The sequence below is a fragment of the Gymnoscopelus microlampas genome (assembly GCF_963454915.1).
Source record: "Gymnoscopelus microlampas genome assembly, chromosome: 12".
In the NCBI taxonomy this organism is placed as follows: domain Eukaryota; kingdom Metazoa; phylum Chordata; class Actinopteri; order Myctophiformes; family Myctophidae; genus Gymnoscopelus; species Gymnoscopelus microlampas.
The window spans coordinates 19,498,018-19,519,250 of NC_139949.1; the positions used below are offsets into that span (position 1 = coordinate 19,498,018).

At 40.6% G+C, this 21,233-nt stretch overlaps 1 protein-coding gene across 1 annotated transcript; it reads left to right on the forward strand.

Moving 5' to 3' along the window:
• The first annotated feature begins 231 nt into the window (after nt 1-231).
• On the forward strand, nt 232-14,908 carry vps36 (vacuolar protein sorting 36 homolog). The gene is made up of 14 exons (XM_084074009.1): nt 232-410; nt 1,479-1,547; nt 1,941-2,011; nt 2,313-2,427; nt 2,905-2,994; nt 4,433-4,519; nt 7,993-8,025; nt 8,407-8,484; nt 9,843-9,977; nt 10,114-10,179; nt 10,687-10,751; nt 12,031-12,115; nt 13,015-13,091; nt 13,596-14,908. Exons 1-14 carry the CDS (start codon nt 315-317, stop codon nt 13,675-13,677), a joined length of 1,149 nt encoding a protein of 382 aa, XP_083930135.1. The 5' UTR covers nt 232-314; the 3' UTR covers nt 13,678-14,908.
• The last annotated feature ends 6,325 nt before the right edge of the window (nt 14,909-21,233 follow it).

Below are 21,233 nucleotides of genomic sequence, written 5' to 3' on the forward strand. Positions count from 1 at the left end.
GAAGCAGTGGTTCTCACATATTTTCATTAAAATATGTTGTGCCACAGGGGAGCATTTATGTTGTTAGAATGTTTCAAAAATATTCCAAATATTCCACATTTTATTGCAAGTGTTTTTGAAAAGAGCAGATCTGCTATTTCCAACTAGCCGGTGTGCTCATGTAGCCTATCGCTTCTTTTGGGCTTGTTTCCTAGACCTGGTTGCTTATTTCTCTCAAAGAACCTGGCAACACTGTACAGGAAGTAAACATAAGAGTAATGACAGCAACATAAAAGTGGAATAAAACACAAGTTATCTTTGAATTACAGTAAAACATGGACAGATTCACATGGTCGAATGGTCTCCTGGAGATGAACGAGACGTTAGTCATCCAGCAGCGGGGCGTCAAACTATATGACGGGGACGATAAGGTACAGTACGATGTAAACTTTCTCCAAAACAAAACTAATAAACAATATCCATGAGTCAGTGCTAATGCTTTTATTTTAAACACACTTTTTGCTTTGAAGTCTCCATTAATCTGAACATTTCCAGCATCTGATTGATTGAATGAGGTATTTGAGCAATACCCATAATACATGTATATGTGTGTGCGTGTGTGTGTGTGTGTGTGTGTGTGTATATATGTATATGTATGTGAGTGTATATATGTTTGTAAATACTGAGCAATACCCATTATTTATATTTTTATATATATATATATATATATATATATATATATATATATATATATATATATATACATATATATATATATATATATACATATATATATATATATATACACACACACACACACACACACAAACATGCCATATTATATATATATAGCCACAACCCGGCCCATGGGCCATGACAAATGGAGAAGGACACGATGGCAGTGTTTAAAAGTAACAGTGATTTATTAACAAAATAACTAAAATAATGCTTTACAAAAGGAATGAGGTGTGTAGTTCAGTAATCAGTAGTGTCAGCAATGTATGGATGTGTGTTCAATGTAGTGTGGGGTGTTGTAAAGTGTTTGAACTTAGTCATAAGGGAAACAAATAAAAGGGTGCTGTCATCTGGTGAGGGACTTCTATAATGGCTGCCACCCACTCTTATATAGGGCTCCAGGGAGCATTGATCAGGTGCTCCTAATGCACCTAATGAGGAACCCCAAGTTGGCCGACGCCTATAGGCTATCTGTGAGAGATAGAGACACATAGGGGAGTACACCATACAACCACACAGGCCCTGTGTGTGTGTGTGTGTGTGTGTGTGTGTGTGTGTGTGTGTGTGTGTGTGTGTGTGTGTGTGTGTGTGTGTGTGTGTGTGTGTGTGTGTGTGTGTGTGTGTGTGTGTGTGTGTGTGTGTGTGTGTGTGTGTGTGTGTGTGTGTGTATATGGCAATATGACATGTTTACTGGCAAGTAAAGTAGTTCTGCTGCTAGCAGAACATTAACCCCCCCTTTTTGGTTCTCTCATTCTACCATGCAGGCTAAGCTGGATATTGGAGTAGCTCTGCTCACCACCCATCGATTGATATGGAGGGACCTTAAGAACCATGTAAGAGCATGTAACTGTGCTGCTCAAATGCATTCTACAAATGTCTTCTAAATCAGTAGTTCTCAAACTTTTTTGTTTCAAGGACTCCCAAAAGGATAATATTTTTTTTGTGCCAGGCACCTCCCAAAAAAGATTTGTGTTTCAAAAAAAATCTAAATTATTCAACACTTTCAAGATTTTTCAAAAATGTAAAAAAATAGCAGATGTACAAGCTCGCAGTGCGGCACAAAGTGACACGCTGTGAGCTTGTATATCTGCTATTTTTTAATAGCCAACGCAACAATCTAAAATGACACAGATGCTTGCACGGTTTTATTGGGTTAACAGTAGGAGAATTGGTACTTTTTTATTAAACATCATTGTGCGTCTATTGGTGCTTCTTGTCTTCTCTAGGAATGCTGCATAGCGATACCACTGTCACAAATCCTCTTCTTTGAGGAGCAAGCAGCAGGAATAGGAAAAAGGTGAATGTCAAGTATACTTTCGTCACTGTGTACTGTGCTTATACGTACTGTTTACTCTGCTTGTACTTTTTTTTTTACTGTAGTGTGTGCTGTGCTTATAAATACTTACTGTGGTTATATTTACTGTGTACTGTGCTTATATTAGCTGTGTGTGTGTACTGTGCTCATACTTACAGTACTGTGCACTGTGCATCTTGGCTCTATCCAAAGAAAGAAAGAAATTTAGATAACATAACAATTAACCATGATGCTGGTGGATTATGTGGGAAACTAATGATTACTGTACTCTGCTATCCTTTAGTGCAAAAATAGTCGTCCATCTCCATGCAGCACCTGCAAACAAGGAGCCAGGTCCTTACCAACACAGCAAGTTTTCATACATCAAGCTGTCCTTCAAAGAACATGGACAGATCGAGGTAACTTTTTATTTATGTTTTTATTTTAAAGATATTTTGGTGATTTTTTCTGCCTTTATTGATAGTACACAGTGTAGAGAGACAGGAAACCAGGGAGAGATAGTCCGGGAGTGACATGCAGAAAAGATCCGCCGGGCAATTGAACCTGGGACTCGCTGTCCGGCATCAGAGCCTATGCTGTCATGTCAGGCATATGCGCCTTAACCACTCTCGCGCCCCCAGATTGAGGTAATTTTGATATAGTTGTCATTGGCAAAAATGTTAAATGTGCCATACATGATGTGTTCTTTGGCAGGTTTATGTATCACACAGGTGAAACCAAAAATGACGGAAGTATAACAAGCTGTCAGTATTGGCTGGTGTTTATATATATATATATATTCTTATAAAGCATCATATATCGAGACTGATCAGTGATCAATGCATCAGTGCATCCCCAGTATTGACATAAACCAACACAGTTTTTCTTGTCTGAAGTTCCACAGGAGGCTGACAGAGGAGATGACTCAGAAGAGATGGGAGAACACACCAGCGTCACAGCCTATGCCCACGGCAACCAGATCCCAGGTCAGAAGCTGCTGTTGAGCAGAAACATCCTCTCCATTGTCTTGGAGTGTAGTCGAATAGTCTTTTTTTGCTTAGGAAGGCTCCTAACAGAGTTAACTGACATGAAAGTAAGCAGCAAGTTACCGTAAGTCGTATTCTCTTGGTTGTCTTTTCCTAATTCCGTTATGAATTCTCCTTCACGTCTTTCCTTGACCTCATGATGCTTTCTATCCAGGTCAAGGAACACTGGCTATGAAAGGAAATAGGATATTTTTTTGCCCTCTTTCTTTTTATTTGACTATTTGGATGCACTCCTGGAGTTAGGTGTGAACAGTAGATCCTGAAGTGATAAAGCAATGGCGGCCGTCGCCACAGGATGGCATCATTGTTACTATACTATAGGGCCCGACAGCTACAAACCACAATATTCTCAGACGATATCCATCAACTTTTATAGGTATCATCACATTTCACTCTTTATATGACTGGCTTTTGCATGTGGTTTATCGGAAATGAGAAATTCATTAGCAGTAATTTCATAGTAGTCTGGTGTCTAAATCCAGATTAACCTTGGAGAAAACTTTTGGAGAATAAAAGATGATATGTGAGGCCATGATGCCTCACTGTACATTATCCTGCTTATACATGGCTACTTACAGTACAAAATAAATAATGTGACGTGAAATACAGATTTTTAAATGTTTTATTAGCTTACAAGCTTCTGCTTGCAATGTAAACAGAGGCAGAATACTGGCGGTCTGCTATCAGGAAATAACACCTTGATTGACCAATCAGAGTAGAGTATTCAACAACACTGTGTAATTAGAGCAGATCATTTATTAGCCTTTAGTTGCCAGTTACTCACGTGATTCACAAAATTCCTTTAGTTGCCAGTTACCTATGTGAGTCACAAAATTCTATGTAATTTACTTTTGTCACTGTGCCTACCTATGTACAACAAAGTAACAACAAGTAGTAAAAAAAACGTTTTACCTGGGCACTTCAAATAGAAGCGTCTTTCTTAGTGTCAGTCAGTCACCCCCTGCAATAAACGTGCAGACTTAATGAGTGCTCCAGTGTCTTACTTTGAGTAAAGTGCCCAGGTAAAAGGTTTTTTTCTCATACTGCCCTTTCATTTGAAACTTGGATGAAGTGTGTTGGACTTCACTTTTGTAACAACAAGTAGTATTGGGCAGTAGATACAGTAAGGAAGATGTATTATTCATTAGGCATTGTTAAGCAGCTTTATGTGTTGTAAAATAGTTACAATTTACTGTACTTTTTCTCTTTAAAAAGTCTCTTTCCTTGCCCTTCTAAGTTTTTGTATTTCTTTGTGTGTGACATGTATGTATGTATGTATTTCAGGTCTGGCATGTATTCCTATTTGTGTGTCAAGTGTTTTTTTTGGTCTCAAATGCATTTTCTTCCTCGGTGCGGGGGCCGGGTGGTGTCCATGCAGGCGGGAAGGACGCGTGCCGTGGGGATTGTTGGCATTGAGAGGAAGATAGAGGAGAAGAGGAAGGAAACGGACAAAAACATCTCTGAGGTAAACGCAACTGAGTGTGTCAAGGGATTCTTTTGAGCTTGGGGCAATAATAGTTACATGTTGAAGCTGAGCACAATGCTTTGTGAATTAGAAGCTGCTCAGTGACACGTCTGTGTTGCTATACTGACTTCATACTCCAGCTGAGAATCTATTTTCTCTCTCTGCTCCATGGGAGATTCCAATTGTAGACATCAAAGCTGCTTTGGCACTCAACATTCTTCCTGGTGTGCCAGTAATTGTGCCAGACCTTACATGAATTGAACTTCAATTTAACTATATACACTTACTGTGTATATAGGGTATGATTATACATTTTTCTCTAAATATTAAATTGGCTATTGACTGCAGTTTGATCATACCAGTCTAATGATGTCTTCAAGCCATTAGCTGTCTTCCAATGTTTGTGTACATGCATACAGTAATTTCTTTGTGTATACTGTGTATACTTTAGTGCAGTGGTTGCTAAACAGTGTGCCTTGGGATTTTGTGACAACCACACTTTATTTAAAAACATTTAAATGTTTTTTGTATTGTTTTAATTTACTAACACAGGGGCAAATTATAAAAATAATATTTAAACTACTTTCAGCATGGCGTCTCTATCTCTCACCACTATCTCTCCCTACCACTGTAGGACCCTATCATTCTGCAGCTTGTGTGTACACACAATAGAGGTAGTTAATAGGTAGTTAAACGGCCATTGTGCGTGACTTGTGAACTCCCAATCTGTCCTCCTGGAGGACCTCAACACGGCCAGTTTACTTCCACTCTTTGCAGTCTGGACATGAATCTCATGGAAATAATGACATGGAAACTTAAACTTGGTACAAGGAAAACATACCTTGGCTGAAAAGTGAGTTTCAGAATAGTTCTCTTTCGCTTGCTGTTTGCCGCCAATGCAAGCAGGCAATCTCCATACTTTGTATGTAATGCTTTTTTGCGATGGATTTAAAATTAAATTTGTTTATTTGGGAGGGACAAGATGTATTAATGAACAATACATACAATGCACTGTACTGTACTGTACATACACAGGATTTAGCTATAGATGCAAATTTTCATCCGTAGTCCCCAGCATAAAAACTGGTAATAACCGAGCACACAGAGTAATACGTCAATACAATCAGACACCGTAATACAAAAAAAACTAGAAAAAGTGCTCCTCTGTGCACTGGTCTATACAAAGTTTTACACAGATCGGTGCAGTTTTAGGTAAAAATGAGAATCGGCCTGTTATAGCGCCACCATGAGGCTGATTTGAACATTTTCAAGTTGCATTTATTCCTCGGCCTAGTGAGACTGTGCATGCAAAATTTCACGGAAATCGCATGCTACGTTCATTATTTGAGGCATTTTGTTCAAAATGGAGCACTCCTTCAAAATTTGGAAGCCAATCTTAGCCAATCGGGATGGAATATGAAAAATCTGAAAGACCTGTTTCGTTTAATGACTATAGAGATACTGTGTACCAATTTGCGTGATGTTTTGACATGTTTTGAAATCTGTAGGAGTACTGTCAAAACAATTGTTTTGTGGGGCGCCCGCCGGCCTAGCGGTCCAGGCGCATACCACATATATGCTCCAATACCTGAGGGCATGTTGCGGGTACCGATGACCTTTGCTGTGCCTCTCCCCGTTTCTCCCTCTTTTCTGTCCTTCTTCACTTGAACTATCAATGAAGGCAGAAAAGCCAAAAACTAATCTTTTATAAAAACTTTTTTTTTACAAAACTTGGCCTCCTAGTGGTGCCATAACAGGCCCATATGAAAAGTTTGGGGCAGAGGTTCTGCTCTGGCATCCTGGGAGTGTGTGCCCACAGTTTCGCTGCGATCAAGCCAACGGAGATTAGCTGTTCACAGACGGACACACACACACACACGGACAGAGAGACGGATGGACAGACAGGGTGCAAAACATAGTCTCGGCCATGCCTTTGGCCTGGCGGAGACAATAATAATAGTAATAATTTGATCCCCACTCCTTTTGCATAGGTATTTGTCACCGTATATTTGCACATACAGTAAAATGTGTTATCTGCATTTAACTCATCCTAAGTACCAGAAGCAGTGGGTGATACGGATGTAGCGCCCAGGGATTAGTTAGGCGTGAAACAATTAGTAGTTAATTGAGGGAGACACGGAGAACAGGTTGGGGAAAAAACAAAGGCAGGTGACTGCACACGTGTATGTGTTTGTGCATGCACAATTGCACATCAGATCCAGCCTGGATTAAGTTGTATTTTGTCAGGTCTGGCCCGTGAGTTTGACACCCCTGCTTTAAGCAATTGTGCTCTGCTGAAATAAGTCAGACTGTCACCAGTCTCACATTATCCACTTCAAGTTCAACCTTAAGAGATGGCTTAAAGCTAACCAAATTTGTAATCATGGGTAATTATCAGCTCCATTTTGTCACTGGTGTCTTTTCTCATATTTCACTGTAACTGTATTGTCTTGTTTTGTACTGATGCCTTTTTTGTATGGATATATCACCACTTTTAACAGCCTGCTCAGGGACTACAGATGAAATTTTGCCTTTGGCTAATTCTGGCTCATTTAAAACTGACATGTTTATTAATGTGCACTGGCCCTGATAGATAGATAAATAAATAAATAAACAAACACTACATGTTAGCACTGTGCCAGAACATACATACTGTATCACTGGAACATTTTTGGAGAAAACCTTAGATCAAATATCCAATCCAATTTGTCATCTTCTTAGGCAACATTTGTGAATAGGCTTGAATAGACAACATTTGACATTGTGATTAGTTCAGTACTAATCTAATGTAAAAATCATGGGTCCAACCTCAAATGTTATTTGTTTTACATCATACTCTTGCAGCTATATTTGTTCAAAATATAATCTGTAATGTCACACATCTGTAATATATTGTCTTATACTGTATTTGGAGTGTAAACATTATTACATACAGTATTTAGAGAGCAACTTCAGAGTGCACACAACTCAAAATGTGTCATGATGACAGGTCATGATTGTTGAAATACTGCATCTGTCTGGCCCAATCACATTGTGAAAAAACATCTTATTCGCTTAAAATTAAACTGCATGAAAGTAGAACCACATAAATAGCTCCACTGTCTGTCAACTGTTTTGTTTTTATTTAATTTGAGGTTAATCAGTCCATGAGACTCTGAGGGACAGTTGCTCCAATACTGGAGCAACTGTGACCATTGTTGAAGCATCAACATTTTGCCATGTGTTATACTATAGAGCTGCAGTTAAGTTGATCATGTATGTTTGGAATGTCCACATACATAGTTGGCTTGATTAAAAATGGAGCAGAGCATTGAGGAGATGTCAGCCAGTGAGAGGGGGGGTGTGTGAGTCTGAGGGGGTGTGCTCTGGAATTACATATAAATTAAATCTCTGGTCATGTGGTTTTTCTGGTTTTTGAATTGTTTACATATTTTGTCCCGATCAGCAATTTTGGTTTCCTTTTTTTTTCTCAGGCCTTCGAGGACCTCAGTAAGCTAATGGTGAAGGTAAAAAAAAAACTGCTTCGTCATTTTCTTTGCTTCTTGTAGCTGTTGATTACTTGATTCCTAAAGGAATTAATGGTCTTGAATGATCCGCTTTACTCTTTATGAGTTGATGACTTCTTAGCTGTTGTTTAAGCCTAATTTATACCCCGTATTACGACATTGTCGCTTGTCGACAGAAATGATTTCCAAAATAAAGTGTCTCATTCTCAGCAAGCGACACCATTGTGCGATGGAGTGTGTGTATATATATATATAATATATATTTATTTATATATTAAGCTTAACTTGGGGGTCATCGGACCTATGTCGGCTACTGTTATGTGTCATCCGTTTTGCGCTGTGGTTTACCAAACCTGTATGAAAGTCCTTTTCTCTGAACAGGCCAAAGAGATGGTGGAGCTGTCCAAGTCCATAGCCAACAAGATCAAAGACAAGCAGGGTGACATCAGTGAGGATGAGGTATGAGTCATACCATATGACCTTCATCAGATATACAGATGTGACGTCAGCAGCAATACCATGAATACAAATGAAAAATTTGGCGTGCAGCATGACATGCATCACAATACATGCTTAAAATACAGTATATGGAAGCAATACATTCAACACATACACATACATGAACACTGCTGTATGTGATGGCTATTTGCATCACACAAGCAAGTATTGTCCCCCACTGGACGAAATAGTGGTTGCGACTGAGAAAACCATCCAGATTGGCAGATTCCATAACAAAAGTTGGTTACGGTGACCTACGGTACATTTGGTACGTGACACTAGATATAACCATCCTGTCCCAAGTTTGGTCAGGCTAGGCCTTGTGGTATAGGAGATATGCAACAGGCAATATCTCAGACGAACGGAAGGACAGATGGAGCGCAAACCTATATCCTCCCCCCTCCACGGATGTCCAGAGGGGGCACTAATAACAGCAGTGTACAGCACTTAATGACACATGCTTCCTTGTTATTCCACAACCTATATACCATTTTACAGTATATTGACAGTAAGTCATGTCAACGTAGAGGGATGTCACAGAAATGTGATGCCAACAATAACACATGGGAGGCCATCACTGGATTCCATGTCATGAGTTATGTCTCAGGGCCTGTATGAATTTTCAGATTGGTGGCCAAGAGAGTTAAGCAAACCTTTTTGTTTAAGCTTCATTGGCTGACCACGTGATCATACAGCTTTTGCTCTAAAACGTCCTCTTCTAATAAGCTTTCCAGGATTGAGGAGGTTTTACGTTACCCACTTCCTTCAATATGGGAAAAAAGAAATTCCTCAGGCCTGAAACTAGTCTTGCATACTTGTATGCAAATTCCAGGCAGAGGTCCATAGAAGGGCCATTGTGCAGAACATGGGGGTGTCTTATGGTGTGTGTGCATAAACTCCATTCTTTTCAAACATGCCACTTAAGTCAATTTAACCTAGATGAGAGTATAGCTACAGTAACTTGCTTCTTTGTCCTATTGTGGAGATACATCTGTTCAGATCTTTATTTTCCCTCAAGGTGAAATTTAGGTTGCAGCAAGGGCATTAAAAAAACGGCTCGATATCGAGTGCAGATCTCTTGCACTAATAATAACAGCAATGTATGCAGATACATTTCTACCGACAGCCATGAAATAGTAGTGTGGTGTATGATTACCAGTGCTCATCATCTCTACATTCGGAATAACTATGGACAGACACACAGGGCTGAACGCATGACCTCCTGGTGGTGATAATAAAAACACATTAACATACCTGTACATAAAGCATTGATATTTCTGGTAAGTTTGTGCTATCCTCAAAACTGTTGTTCTTTACAGACCATCCGGTTTAAGTCCTACCTGCTGAGCATGGGTATTGCCAACCCTGTGACCAGAGAAACGCATGGATCTGGAACACACTACCATATGCAGCTGGCCAAACAACTGGCAGATATGCTACAGGCCCCTCTGGAGGTTTGTGTGCATATAAGTACAGAAACTGTGTATATATACCTGTTCTCTTATGTGTATAATAGCAGATATAATATACTTCTTTATATCACTTATTTATCTCCCTCTCTCTCTCTTACTCACTCACTCACTCACTTAGGAGCGCGGTGGAATGATGGCTCTGACTGAGGTGTACTGTCTTGTCAACCGAGCCAGAGGAATGGAAGTAAGACGAACATGGACGTTCCTCCCCAGGAGCTTTAGAACAATTATCAGCTCAACGACATGCCTAAAACTGCAGCCAAAACCCCATTTACACAACCACTCAAGTTATGACGAATATGTCTCTCTAATAGCGCAGCGAGTCTGTTCCATTTGTGAAATATGTCATGAATGTTAACTCCTAATGTTGCCTTCTTTGCAAAGTGGTATTGAGTTATCACCTTTTTCATGTCTAGGACCCCCAACTGATACAGTAAATATGTCAGTACATAAGTGTATAATTGTCTATAATTTTGCATGGAGATATAATTGTGGAACATCTGATTACAAAAGTCATTTTCAATCATTCTCTTCCTCGGTTAATTTACGATTAATTAAATCAGACCATAGTTCCATCATTTTTCCTGCGACTCCCTCAACTTCCTTTTGAGGACCCCTTGTGGTGCATGGGACCCCACTACTGTGCCATTACATTCTAACTGTTGACTTTTTTCCACACTATTTCACCCAGCTCCTGTCTCCGGAAGATTTGGTTAATGCGTGCAAGATGTTTGAGTCAATGAAGTCCCCATTGAGGTGGGTTTTGAACTTGTGTTTATGCGTTTTGCATGTGTGATTTACTATTCATGTTTGCACTGCACCATGTATTTCAAGCTAGGTTTTCTCAGTTCACCGTACTGTGTTAGTTGGAGAGACAATTAAGCTGAGTGTAACTGGATTGAAATGAATTGAAGTGGTTCATTGTGTTGTGTACACAGATGCGTGTATGTTTTTATAGGTCAATGTGCGTCTGTATTGGAGGAGCATTGAAGGGCAGTCTGCTGCTGGCGCCTGCTTCTCAGGCACCGTCCAGGCACTTCCTTCCTATTTCCTGTTGTTGGAAGTAGTCACACTGAGGCCGTGTCGTTTCCTGTAACTTCCCAGAGATTCAGTAGAAATGCTGGCACATTTTTTCCTCCCTATGCACTGGGCCAATAACAAGTTGCCACACCGCAAATCCCTGAGTGTTAATTTCACTCTTGAGAGTGTAATAATGGACCCATGTGGCTCCTTTCTTACACTGCCGAATTTTGCAGTGTGTCCTCTCTGTTAGTTCTATCTGTTATGTCCAGTGTGCAAAAGTTCAAATCACAATTTGTTGCTGTCTGACAGAAAACCTGTAACTCCATATTTCATCGTTCTATGCTTTTTACATACATGAATGGTATTGGTTATCCTTCAATCAATTAAGCCCTATTTTATATGTCACCATACAACAGTGTAAAACAAAACAGTGCAAAAATATCCGATCTAAAAACTCACAACATATTGCATAGATCTGCTATTTCCGCTACAGTATTTTTTAACTATTTAGATTTGGTAATTTTTTCACCTATAATGACATGACATGCCCAAATTAGGGATGCCAGGTTGAGTGTGTGTGGATGGGTTTTATAAATATTTAACCAATAAAAAGTATTAACAAGAGCTTTTGGCTAAATCATAACTGCACTGGATCAATTAGGTTCTTTTGCAAAGTCAAATAGTCATACAGTAATTTCTCGATGACATTGCTGCAGGAACATGACAACACATTGTGCTGTTGTGTTTGTTCATACAGGAACAACACTACTGTATACAAACTATACACACAGTATCACTCTACAAACAAATACACATCTGTTGCTCGATCATAATGAGCAATTATGAACAATGAACAATCCAGCCAGCGTGCCACTGCCTGCAGCCAAGGCCTGTATAATGTATACCGTCACACATTATGCAAGTTACAATATGAATCCTTCCTCTTGTTTTCATGTCCATCTTCCCCTCCCTCACCCCATCTCTGTTCTTTATACTCTCTCTCTCGCTGTAGGTTGCGTGTGTTTGACAGTGGTGTGATGGTGGTACAGCTGCAGTCTCACAGTGAAGAAGAAATGATAGCCTCAGCACTGGACAACGTATGTTCTGACACTGCAGTATAACATTACGCTGATATGGCCCATATCAGCGTAATGTGCCATTCATTCCACTCCTTCGCTGCCTGGACAATGCTGTTGATTGGGAGGGCACTTTTTAAATGTTTCACAGCAGAATATCATTTCACCACACCGTTTATTCTATAGACATCCATAGGTCCATCCATGTCAACACTTTTACATTTGTGACAGAGTTCCAAGTTACAGCAATGGGTGAGGTCACAGATAGGGCCCAAAATGTAGAGCCCAAATGTAGAAAAAGGGTACAAGTGTGCACATACAACCCATTTGAGTTCAGGTGCAGGATAAAAAAAAGAAAATAAATGATGTGGATCTTGGGATAAAAATGGCGTGGCTCCAATGTGGGCCTCGGGCTTCATGTGGCCGGCCTGTGACATTGTCATCTAGTCATCTTCAAAGTAAATTACAGAAGTACAAAACATATGTGAAAACAAATTGTGGAGGTACTACTAAGTGTGGCACTGATTGGTTCAGCGGTTTGTGAGATTAGCTCCGTACAGACAGACACAGACTCTCTCATAGATGGCTAGCCTCTTGCAGATCCACTCTGTAAAAAAGACTATAAATAAGGATGGATAATCCACACACTGAACATTAAGATCCCGATCATTTAACCACAATCCTTTGGTCACACATACTTTGTTGAGGTCTGATGAAGCCCAGATGTAGCTCACTGCCATATTTTCGTTGTTATGTGTTTAGTAAACCATAGAGGTGATGAAGTTACAACCAATGCTTTATCCCGATCTCTGAAGGCTAATCTTACTTCATCCCTCAAACCTCTCTGACGAGTGTCTACAATGATGTTTAACCGACTGGGTAAAAAAGTTCTCCTTTTCTCTCGGCTCTCTCTTTTGCAGGTGACAGATAAAGGTTCATTAACGGCAGAGGAGTTTGCAAAGCTCCTGGGTCTCTCTGTTCTTCTTTCTAAAGAACGGTGAGCACTGAAAAACTTCTCAGAACCCAGATAATGTTAAAGTACTGTAGTGATAGTGTGTTAATTATTCTGTTGTTGCCGATATTAGAACAGGTGTACTGAGCATAACATGCCATTACCTTCTACATAATATAAGTGCAATAATTAATATTAGCCTCATATTGTATATCGTTTCCTTCTGTAAATATGTCCAATTCTTGTATTTAAATAGGGAAAATAGCCAATCTGCAAGCTCACAATGCAACTTGTTGTGAGCTTGTACATCGGCTATTTCTTTATTTGTCGTACAACAAATTATACAGAGTTTGTGGTTAATGCCGTTGTTATTCTGTTAAATGTCTGAGACAAATTCCTCCTATGCAGACATACCTGGCAATAACGATTATTATGATTCTGAAAACCATTCTGATATTCTAATATGCTCTGTATATTATGTCCCCTTTCTCTCTTTCTTTTCTGCTTTCTACTCTTCATCCTGTGTCCCTCACTCTCCTCCTCTTTCAGGTTATTGCTGGCTGAGAAGATGGGTCATATTTGCAGAGATGACTCAGTTGAGGGTCTGAGATTCTACCCCAACCTCTTTTGAACGGCACACATCACAGCTGCATGGGACCCCAAGTTTGCACTCACCATACAGTCGGGACCCGATCTATCAAATAATAGAATATTCTTCCATTAACAACTTCAACCCTACAGTATATACTTTGTGACCGGGGTCCCCTCCTTGGCTACCTCTTTTTTCCCCCTCTACACTAAATCTCTGCTGAAAATGGCAATCTACAAGCTTACAACACAATCCTATTATGACAGGCCCAGAATAAGGGACGCTATAGGGTTGAAGTTGTTAAAGTTGCTCTTCTTCAGAGAGACTGTCTGAACATCTGGGGACCCACCTTGTGGATCACAAGCCATTTCTGGTGACTGGACAAACTTTTGTATTGATGCTTTCTGCTGTCGTATGATAGTGTCCTGCTGCATCTAAAATAGCAGATATAACTTGTATGTAGATCATCTATTTTAAGTGCGGGACAACGTCGTATAAATCAGGCTTTAAAATTCTGGTCTTCTAGTCTAGAATGTCAACGTTAATTGTTTGATGATACTTATCCAATTGACTGGAAGTAAAAACAAAGTGGAGTAACTGAATAGTCTGTGTCTTTTAGGGGTCCGAATACACAGATGCATAAGAAGCGCCGTCTGCTTTGGTTGGTTACCCTATTACACCATTTCTTAGTTTACTGAACCATGTTTTCTGTTTAAGTGTGTGCAGGCAATTTTCTACAGTCAGGCACTATTTCTGGTGCGTTCATGTAACAATATTCATCCAAAATGAACAGGTTTTGGGTAGGACTCAATATCACAGTCCTTAGAACAGTGTTATTTTGGGTGTTACTGTAATTGATAAATGGGTTTTTGGAAATTGGGTTAATGGCATATGGATATATATTTTTTTTGGTTCATTTTTGTACTCCACTGAGATGACATCCTTGCATCTAAAACTCACTCTCTAAACTGTACAAGTCTTGCCTGGTTCCATACCATATACCCCGCCCACTCTCTGAGTGGACTGCCTCTTGGTCTGGTGTTGTAAATGTGAACCTAGGATTTCTCCGGTACAAAATGTATTGTCCAATGAGAGTCTGAGGTGGTGGTGGGGATCCCTTTTAGGATTGGTTTAGGGAAATGGTAATCGCCTACACTGGAGCCAATGTCAGACTGAAGCTCCACACAGCTTCAGTCTGATAATCAGGCTAGTACAAGTCACTACTCTGCTGTACTATACTATAGGATAATCAGCCTCAGTTAAGTGTCATGTATCATGAAAGTTAAAGGTTATGGAAATAAATCAAAGTAACAGAATTTAATGTATTTGTCCCATTTTTTGGTATTCTGAATTTGTGCCAACTGCAGTGTATTTCCTGCAGTTTGCTTAATTGTATTAACTTCCACTGGTCTCTCAGTCTTGTAATTAACCACTTAAGCCCTAATATATGACCAATGTTGTACAACAAATAGCGAAAATACAAGCTCAAGCTTGTAGATCAGTAATTGTTTTGTTTTATTTATTTATGTTATGGTAAGATTTTGAAAATATTCACCTATAATGACATGCCCAAAATAGAACTATGGCAAATGTCTCATCTTATAGTAAATCAAACTACCTTTCAATGTGATGGTTTTACCCATGTTTGATAATGCTATACAAGACCATGGGTACCACATGGCACAGAAATGTGCCAAATCTGCTCTACAACTTCAACACATCATCACTTCAGTCTGCAACACATTGCAAAGGTGGAAAATCTCGCTAAATGTCATTCTACGATGTTTCTTACAAGTGTAGCCTATACATAGCATTACTACTGTAAAACTGGCTGTGACCATTTTGAGGCCAGCTCGCTGCTGGTTATCTCTACCAAGAGATCATGTGTTCGCCCGTATGTGTGGGTCAGCAGCTAATCTTGCATACTAGGCCAACCAGCGTCATATGTCTTGTGCACTGCACACTAACAGCAGGCGAAGGACTGCAACCCTCTAATATCTTTCAAATTGGTCAATAATAACTTATTTTTTTTATTTCATTATCACAGAGCAATCAGTCCCACCAGACCATAGGATAAGCTTCCCACCAGGCTATGGATCAGAATTAGCCAATCACCTTGGCTAATTCTCACAAAGTAAGTGTAGGGCAGAACATCACAACTTTTGATTGCCTTGTGATACAAACATAACTGGCAAGTAATTAATAATAAGACTTTGCCGATCACAGAGAAATTTGAATGACAGAAATTTGTTCACGACGACGCATACAAGTGTATTAGGCTATAACCTTATAACTTTAGGTTTGTCCTAGTGATGACAGCATGCCACACTACTTTTTTATGTGTTCACTGTCTAAAGATTTGTCTCCATATATCCTGTCTCCTCTGGTTGCATCATGATAATGTAATCAGAACCTTTATTATACCCCCACAGCCATTGCCATGTGCCTTTTCGTTCTCACGCACATCCCCAAAACGTCATCACATGCTCCAGACAGAGAGAACGATGAAGAGAGGTAGACAATGAATGTGTATGAGAGAGAAGGAGGAAGACCGTAGAGAGGATGGTAATCACATGCTGCTGTTCTCTTTCATGGCTGTACTGTAGGTAGGAATTTAACTGCATACATCACTGTTATTATTGCCTCCTGACAAAGATTTGTGCTGTATTGAGCACACCTTTCCAGTTCAATTCTTGTGATCCACAAGGTGAATCACAAGCCATCTTTGTGTAGTGATCTTGCAAACATATGACAGAAGAGTGTGTGTGTCAGTGAAAGCAAATATTGCCAAGAGTGTCTCTCTTACTCTGGTCGATGCCAGGTCAGGTCAGGCTTTCTCAGTGTCCCCACCATGGTGAGCTATCGTTCCAGCAGCTGACCAAGTGCATATGATTTAAAGAAGGTATCACGTGATATTATGCCCTGAGACCCCGGTCATGTCCAGTACAACATGCAGTGGCGCCGGAGCCTGTTTAATTAAAGGACACTTTGTCCCCCCACTATTCAGTCCAGCCAAAAAAACAAAAACAAAAAAACCTTTTTTTTTTTTTAAATCTTAATAAATTATAAAATCAGTCCAGTCCCCCGCCTCGCGACCACCGCGAGCGCGAGGCGAACCGAATTAACCGAAATAACCGCATTATCTCGCCCAAAAATCAACAAACCCACCCGAAATAACCGCAAAATCTTCGCGCGCACACGCGCACGGTCCACATGCATGTGTCCCTGATGTGTCCCCCCACGTCATATTCCGTTCCGGCGCCCCTGACAACATGCTGTACATGCCCTGTTTTTTTCCCCAGCCTTCCATCTAGGTTTCCCTGTGTAGATCTGCATATTCCAGGCATAGCTGTTCCTGACGTCACATGTTGCCCAGATCTTTATTCCTAATTGCGAGGTTTTCTTGGTACTGTTTGTACCACTTTGAAGCAGCAGCCTTTGAAAGGGATCAGGCACTCATAAGCTGTCGTCTGTCTCAGGACCTGAATTGTACATCAGTGGCAGGCGATCCATCCACCTGTCCCAAACGTTCCTGATCCAGCCATTTATGTATCTCAGTTATCAAATAGATGTGATGCGATGCGAGAGTGCAGACTAGCCGACACCAACTCTGGACTCCTGGATCGCTGCCCTCCACAGCTCCTCACTCCCTCCTATCCAGCATCAGGGTCTTGAGCTCAGCAGTGTTGCCATCTCCACTGTCAACATAGTTGGTGCGCCTCTTACCCCTCCTAGCTTTGCCCCGGGTTGGCTCCCACAGTGTCAGTTTGCTTGTCACCAGTTCCGGGAGCCTGACACACACAGTGCCCCGCCAGGCTTATCCTTCTCTCCCTGACCTTGTCCATGACCTGCGCGGGAGGCCTCCGTAGAGGTCCACATTTCTGATATGGTCCACCCATGTGACATCAAGAGCCATTCGTAACATTCTTGTGTATCTTACGCCCTCCAGACGCTCTTATCATAATAGAATAACTCTAGAATGGACATCAAACTGTTGCATGGACACAGTTGCCCGGAAGCCTCCTGGACTCTGCAACCCACAGACTTGTATCCTGCCAGAATCAACAGACCCACGTACCCAATTATGTCCAGTGTCCACCTTTCCCAAAACACACGCCTCCCCTCTGCCAGAACAGTCAATGGACAAGCTGGACTATTGTGTACACAGAGTAAAAGGAGAACAAGTCACAAAGAAAGCTTAGGCTATACTGTATATGGGGTCTTTGAGAAGATATGATACATTACTCTGGGGGGGTTACTCCATGAGAATGGATGGATGAAAGGATGTGGTTGTGTATGTGTGGGTGAGTGGTTGTGCGTAGGAGGATGTATTCCATCTGCTGGATAAACATAATGTAGTCTGACCCACTCATTCCCTATAGGCCGGTCATTTTAGACCAAAGGTGTGACAAAGCAGAATAAACCAAACACTCAACGGACGTGGTGGTGGAGGAAAACGTAAGGTCTTGAGGCAATCAGAAAAACATAATATTTATGATTCAGGGAAGTTGTAGCTATACTGGAAGAAGGTTAAAAAGAAAAAATACAGTGTGTTGTAGCATGGAAATCATCTGGAACACTACTGTACCTAGGAGAGTCACTATGCAGGCTATGCATTCTTTTATTTGAAGTAGCCGATAATTCTCTTTATTCGAGCGTCTTAAAACAGAGATTAGCCAAACCCTTTGTTCCTATTGTGCACAGAGCTGAGCAGTAAAGAGGGTTTGCAGCACCACTCCTCTGCTATACAGTAGCTTCCTGTTTTCCCTGGTTTGAACATGAGGGTCTGCAGAACCGTACTGATTAGATTACCCTGCCATGTGGTTCGCCCATTGATGGCTGATGGACTCAAATTGGCGTACAGGAAACCTTTGAGCACTGGCCTGGTGCCAAGGTCATCGACATGCTAATAAGATTCATACACACGGCCTTGGATTTATTGGGGGATCGTTCGCTGTACAACTACATGAAATCGTCCCTGTCCATGCATGTCAAGACGGAGCTGACACGCACACTAGTGCATTGTCAGGTTAATTCACGCCTTGACTGACACACTGAGTGTCATCCTATCTCTTTGAAACCTGAAATAGTTTGTTGTCAGTGGATTATCGTCAACTTGTCATTCAGGTTATGTAGCCTGCGTGAGAGTGAAGCGCAGATTAATTGTGAGATATCAGGCGGTACAGACTGTACCAGTACACAAGTATTTGGCACATCAGGCCTATGTGCCATAACACATTTTTATTTCTCTGCCTTGTATGGCGCATAAGTTTCTCTTGGCACTCATGTGTCTGTACAGATCAGTGGTTCCCAAACCTGTTCATGTCAAGGCCTCATAATTATGTATTATTAGGCTGCAGACCCCAATTTTAAAGGATTTTGTGCCAAAGAACCCCATAAGAGAAGATTTGTCAGCAGATCTACAAGCTCACAATGCACCGGGTTGTGAGCTTGTATCGATAAACAGGCTTGTACACATATAGCCATAAAGTGAGCCCCCCCCCCCCCCCCCCCACCCATGGAACCCCCACAAGGGTCCCTGGGCCGCACTTTGAGAACCAATTGTGTATAATTCAAATGGCTTGCACAATACAATACTGGTACCATCCCCATGCTATATAACTTTGACACCCGTGAGTCACATAAATGAAATGTTTTAGCTTTGTCATTTGTAGCCATGAAATATAGCCTAACATCCATCTTGCCTCACATGTTTCTCTATAGTCAGTTTCTCCCCCAGGCAACAACAGACACCTGTGCATTAACCTTATGGTGACCCTGCGTGTTATTGCTTCTCTGTAAAGATAAATCCCCACGCTCCTCGCTGATTCACTGCCTTATAATGCACTGTTTGTATTGCCCATAAAGTGCCCCCAGGAGAGGGAAGGGATTTAGTTTTGGTTTGCTGTTTGAGTTGGCTTAATGGCTTTACTTTTTGTTTTCCAGCTTCTTTATTTTTGTTGACACTGCACTTTGGTAATATACCCCGGAAGTGGTGCAGCGGCAGCATTTTATATGGTGGAAATATTCAGAAAATGTCTACGAGAGGTGTAGCCTATACTATAGCAGTGGTTCTCAACCTTTTCGGGCCGTGACGTCACAAAATAATCATATTTGAACTGGGGACCCCCCACCCTGACAAGCACTTGGAATGTAGGAGTTGAGGCATTTTTTGCGTCTTATATTATTTGACAATTTGGCCAATGTTTGACCAGTTTTTATAGTATAGTTTGTTGATACTTTTGATGCAGTAATGGTCTTTTTCTTTTCTTTCTATCTTTTGTTTTTGAGGTATTAAAAAGGTCTTGAAAGTTCTTAAATTGTCACTTCACTGTCACCCCCCCCCCCCCAATCATGTGGGGACTCTCCTGGTGGTCCCGCCACACAGGTTGAGAACCACTGGCCTATAGGTGTAAGCCTCTACTACTGTCTGTCATGTCATGCCCATTCAGGTTTGATGCCAAAGTCCATTTTGGGGATTTGCTTATCTTGATTAAATCTTTCACTTAGCTACTTTGAATCAAATTTCCCTTTATACGTCCATATATTTGAAATGTCTGGCAGACATCAGCATACATAGACAATGCTGCATGCAGTGGTGTAGAGTAACTAAGTACATTTACTCAAGTACTGTACTTAAGTACAAGTTTTAGGTACTTTTACTTTACTGGAGTATTTCAAGTATTTCCAATGTTCAGTACTTTTACTTCTACTCCACTACATCTCAGAGGCAAAGTTACTTAGTTACAGTTTACTTTGTAGATTTTGATTATTATTACAAAACACACATTAACCACTTCAGCCATTGATAATAGAGCTCACAATGCATGGTGATGCCACTAATTGTGAGCTTGTAGATCTGCTATTTTAAAAAGATTTTAATACATTTGAAAACTTGTGAAATTGGGACATTCTGCATAATGAGTACTTTCTACTTTTGGTAATTTAAGTAGATTTTGATACCAATATTTTTTGTACTTTTACGCAAGTAAATTTTGAATTCCGGACTTTTACTTGCAACAGAGTATTTCTACATTGCAGTATTGATACTTTTACTCAAGTAAAACATGTTCTTCTTCCACCACTGGCTGCATGCCGCTTCAAATTTAGCTCAATAAGCCATGGATGTAATTGGTGGTCAAGACAGCGTATCCTCAGAATGCGCGTTCATGTCTCTCTCACACGCTCTCTTTAACCACAGGCGCTCCTCCGACGGACGCGGCGAGCTCTCTATCATATTCAGTGTTGCCATGTCTGCTTATTATAAGAGACTTGTATTATAAAGTTGCTTGTAAATATTGGTAGTTGCGGGTTCTGTTTTTTGGGGATTGTTTCTAAAGTGTAGTTGCTTATTTGGGCTTGTTTCCTAAAGTTGTTTAAATTAGTGGTTCTCAAACATTCTCATGTCTAGGACCCCCAAATGTATTTGTCCACAGTACCCCATCTAAAAGTATTTTGTGACCCCTGTACCAGGAGATTAGTGTTAAAAGGTTTTTTTTTTTTTTAGGTATTCAAAATGTTTCACTTTTTCCCCCAAGATTTTTGTTTGAAAATAGCAAAGCTCACTAACGCGTTGTGCGCTTGTGGATTGGCTATTT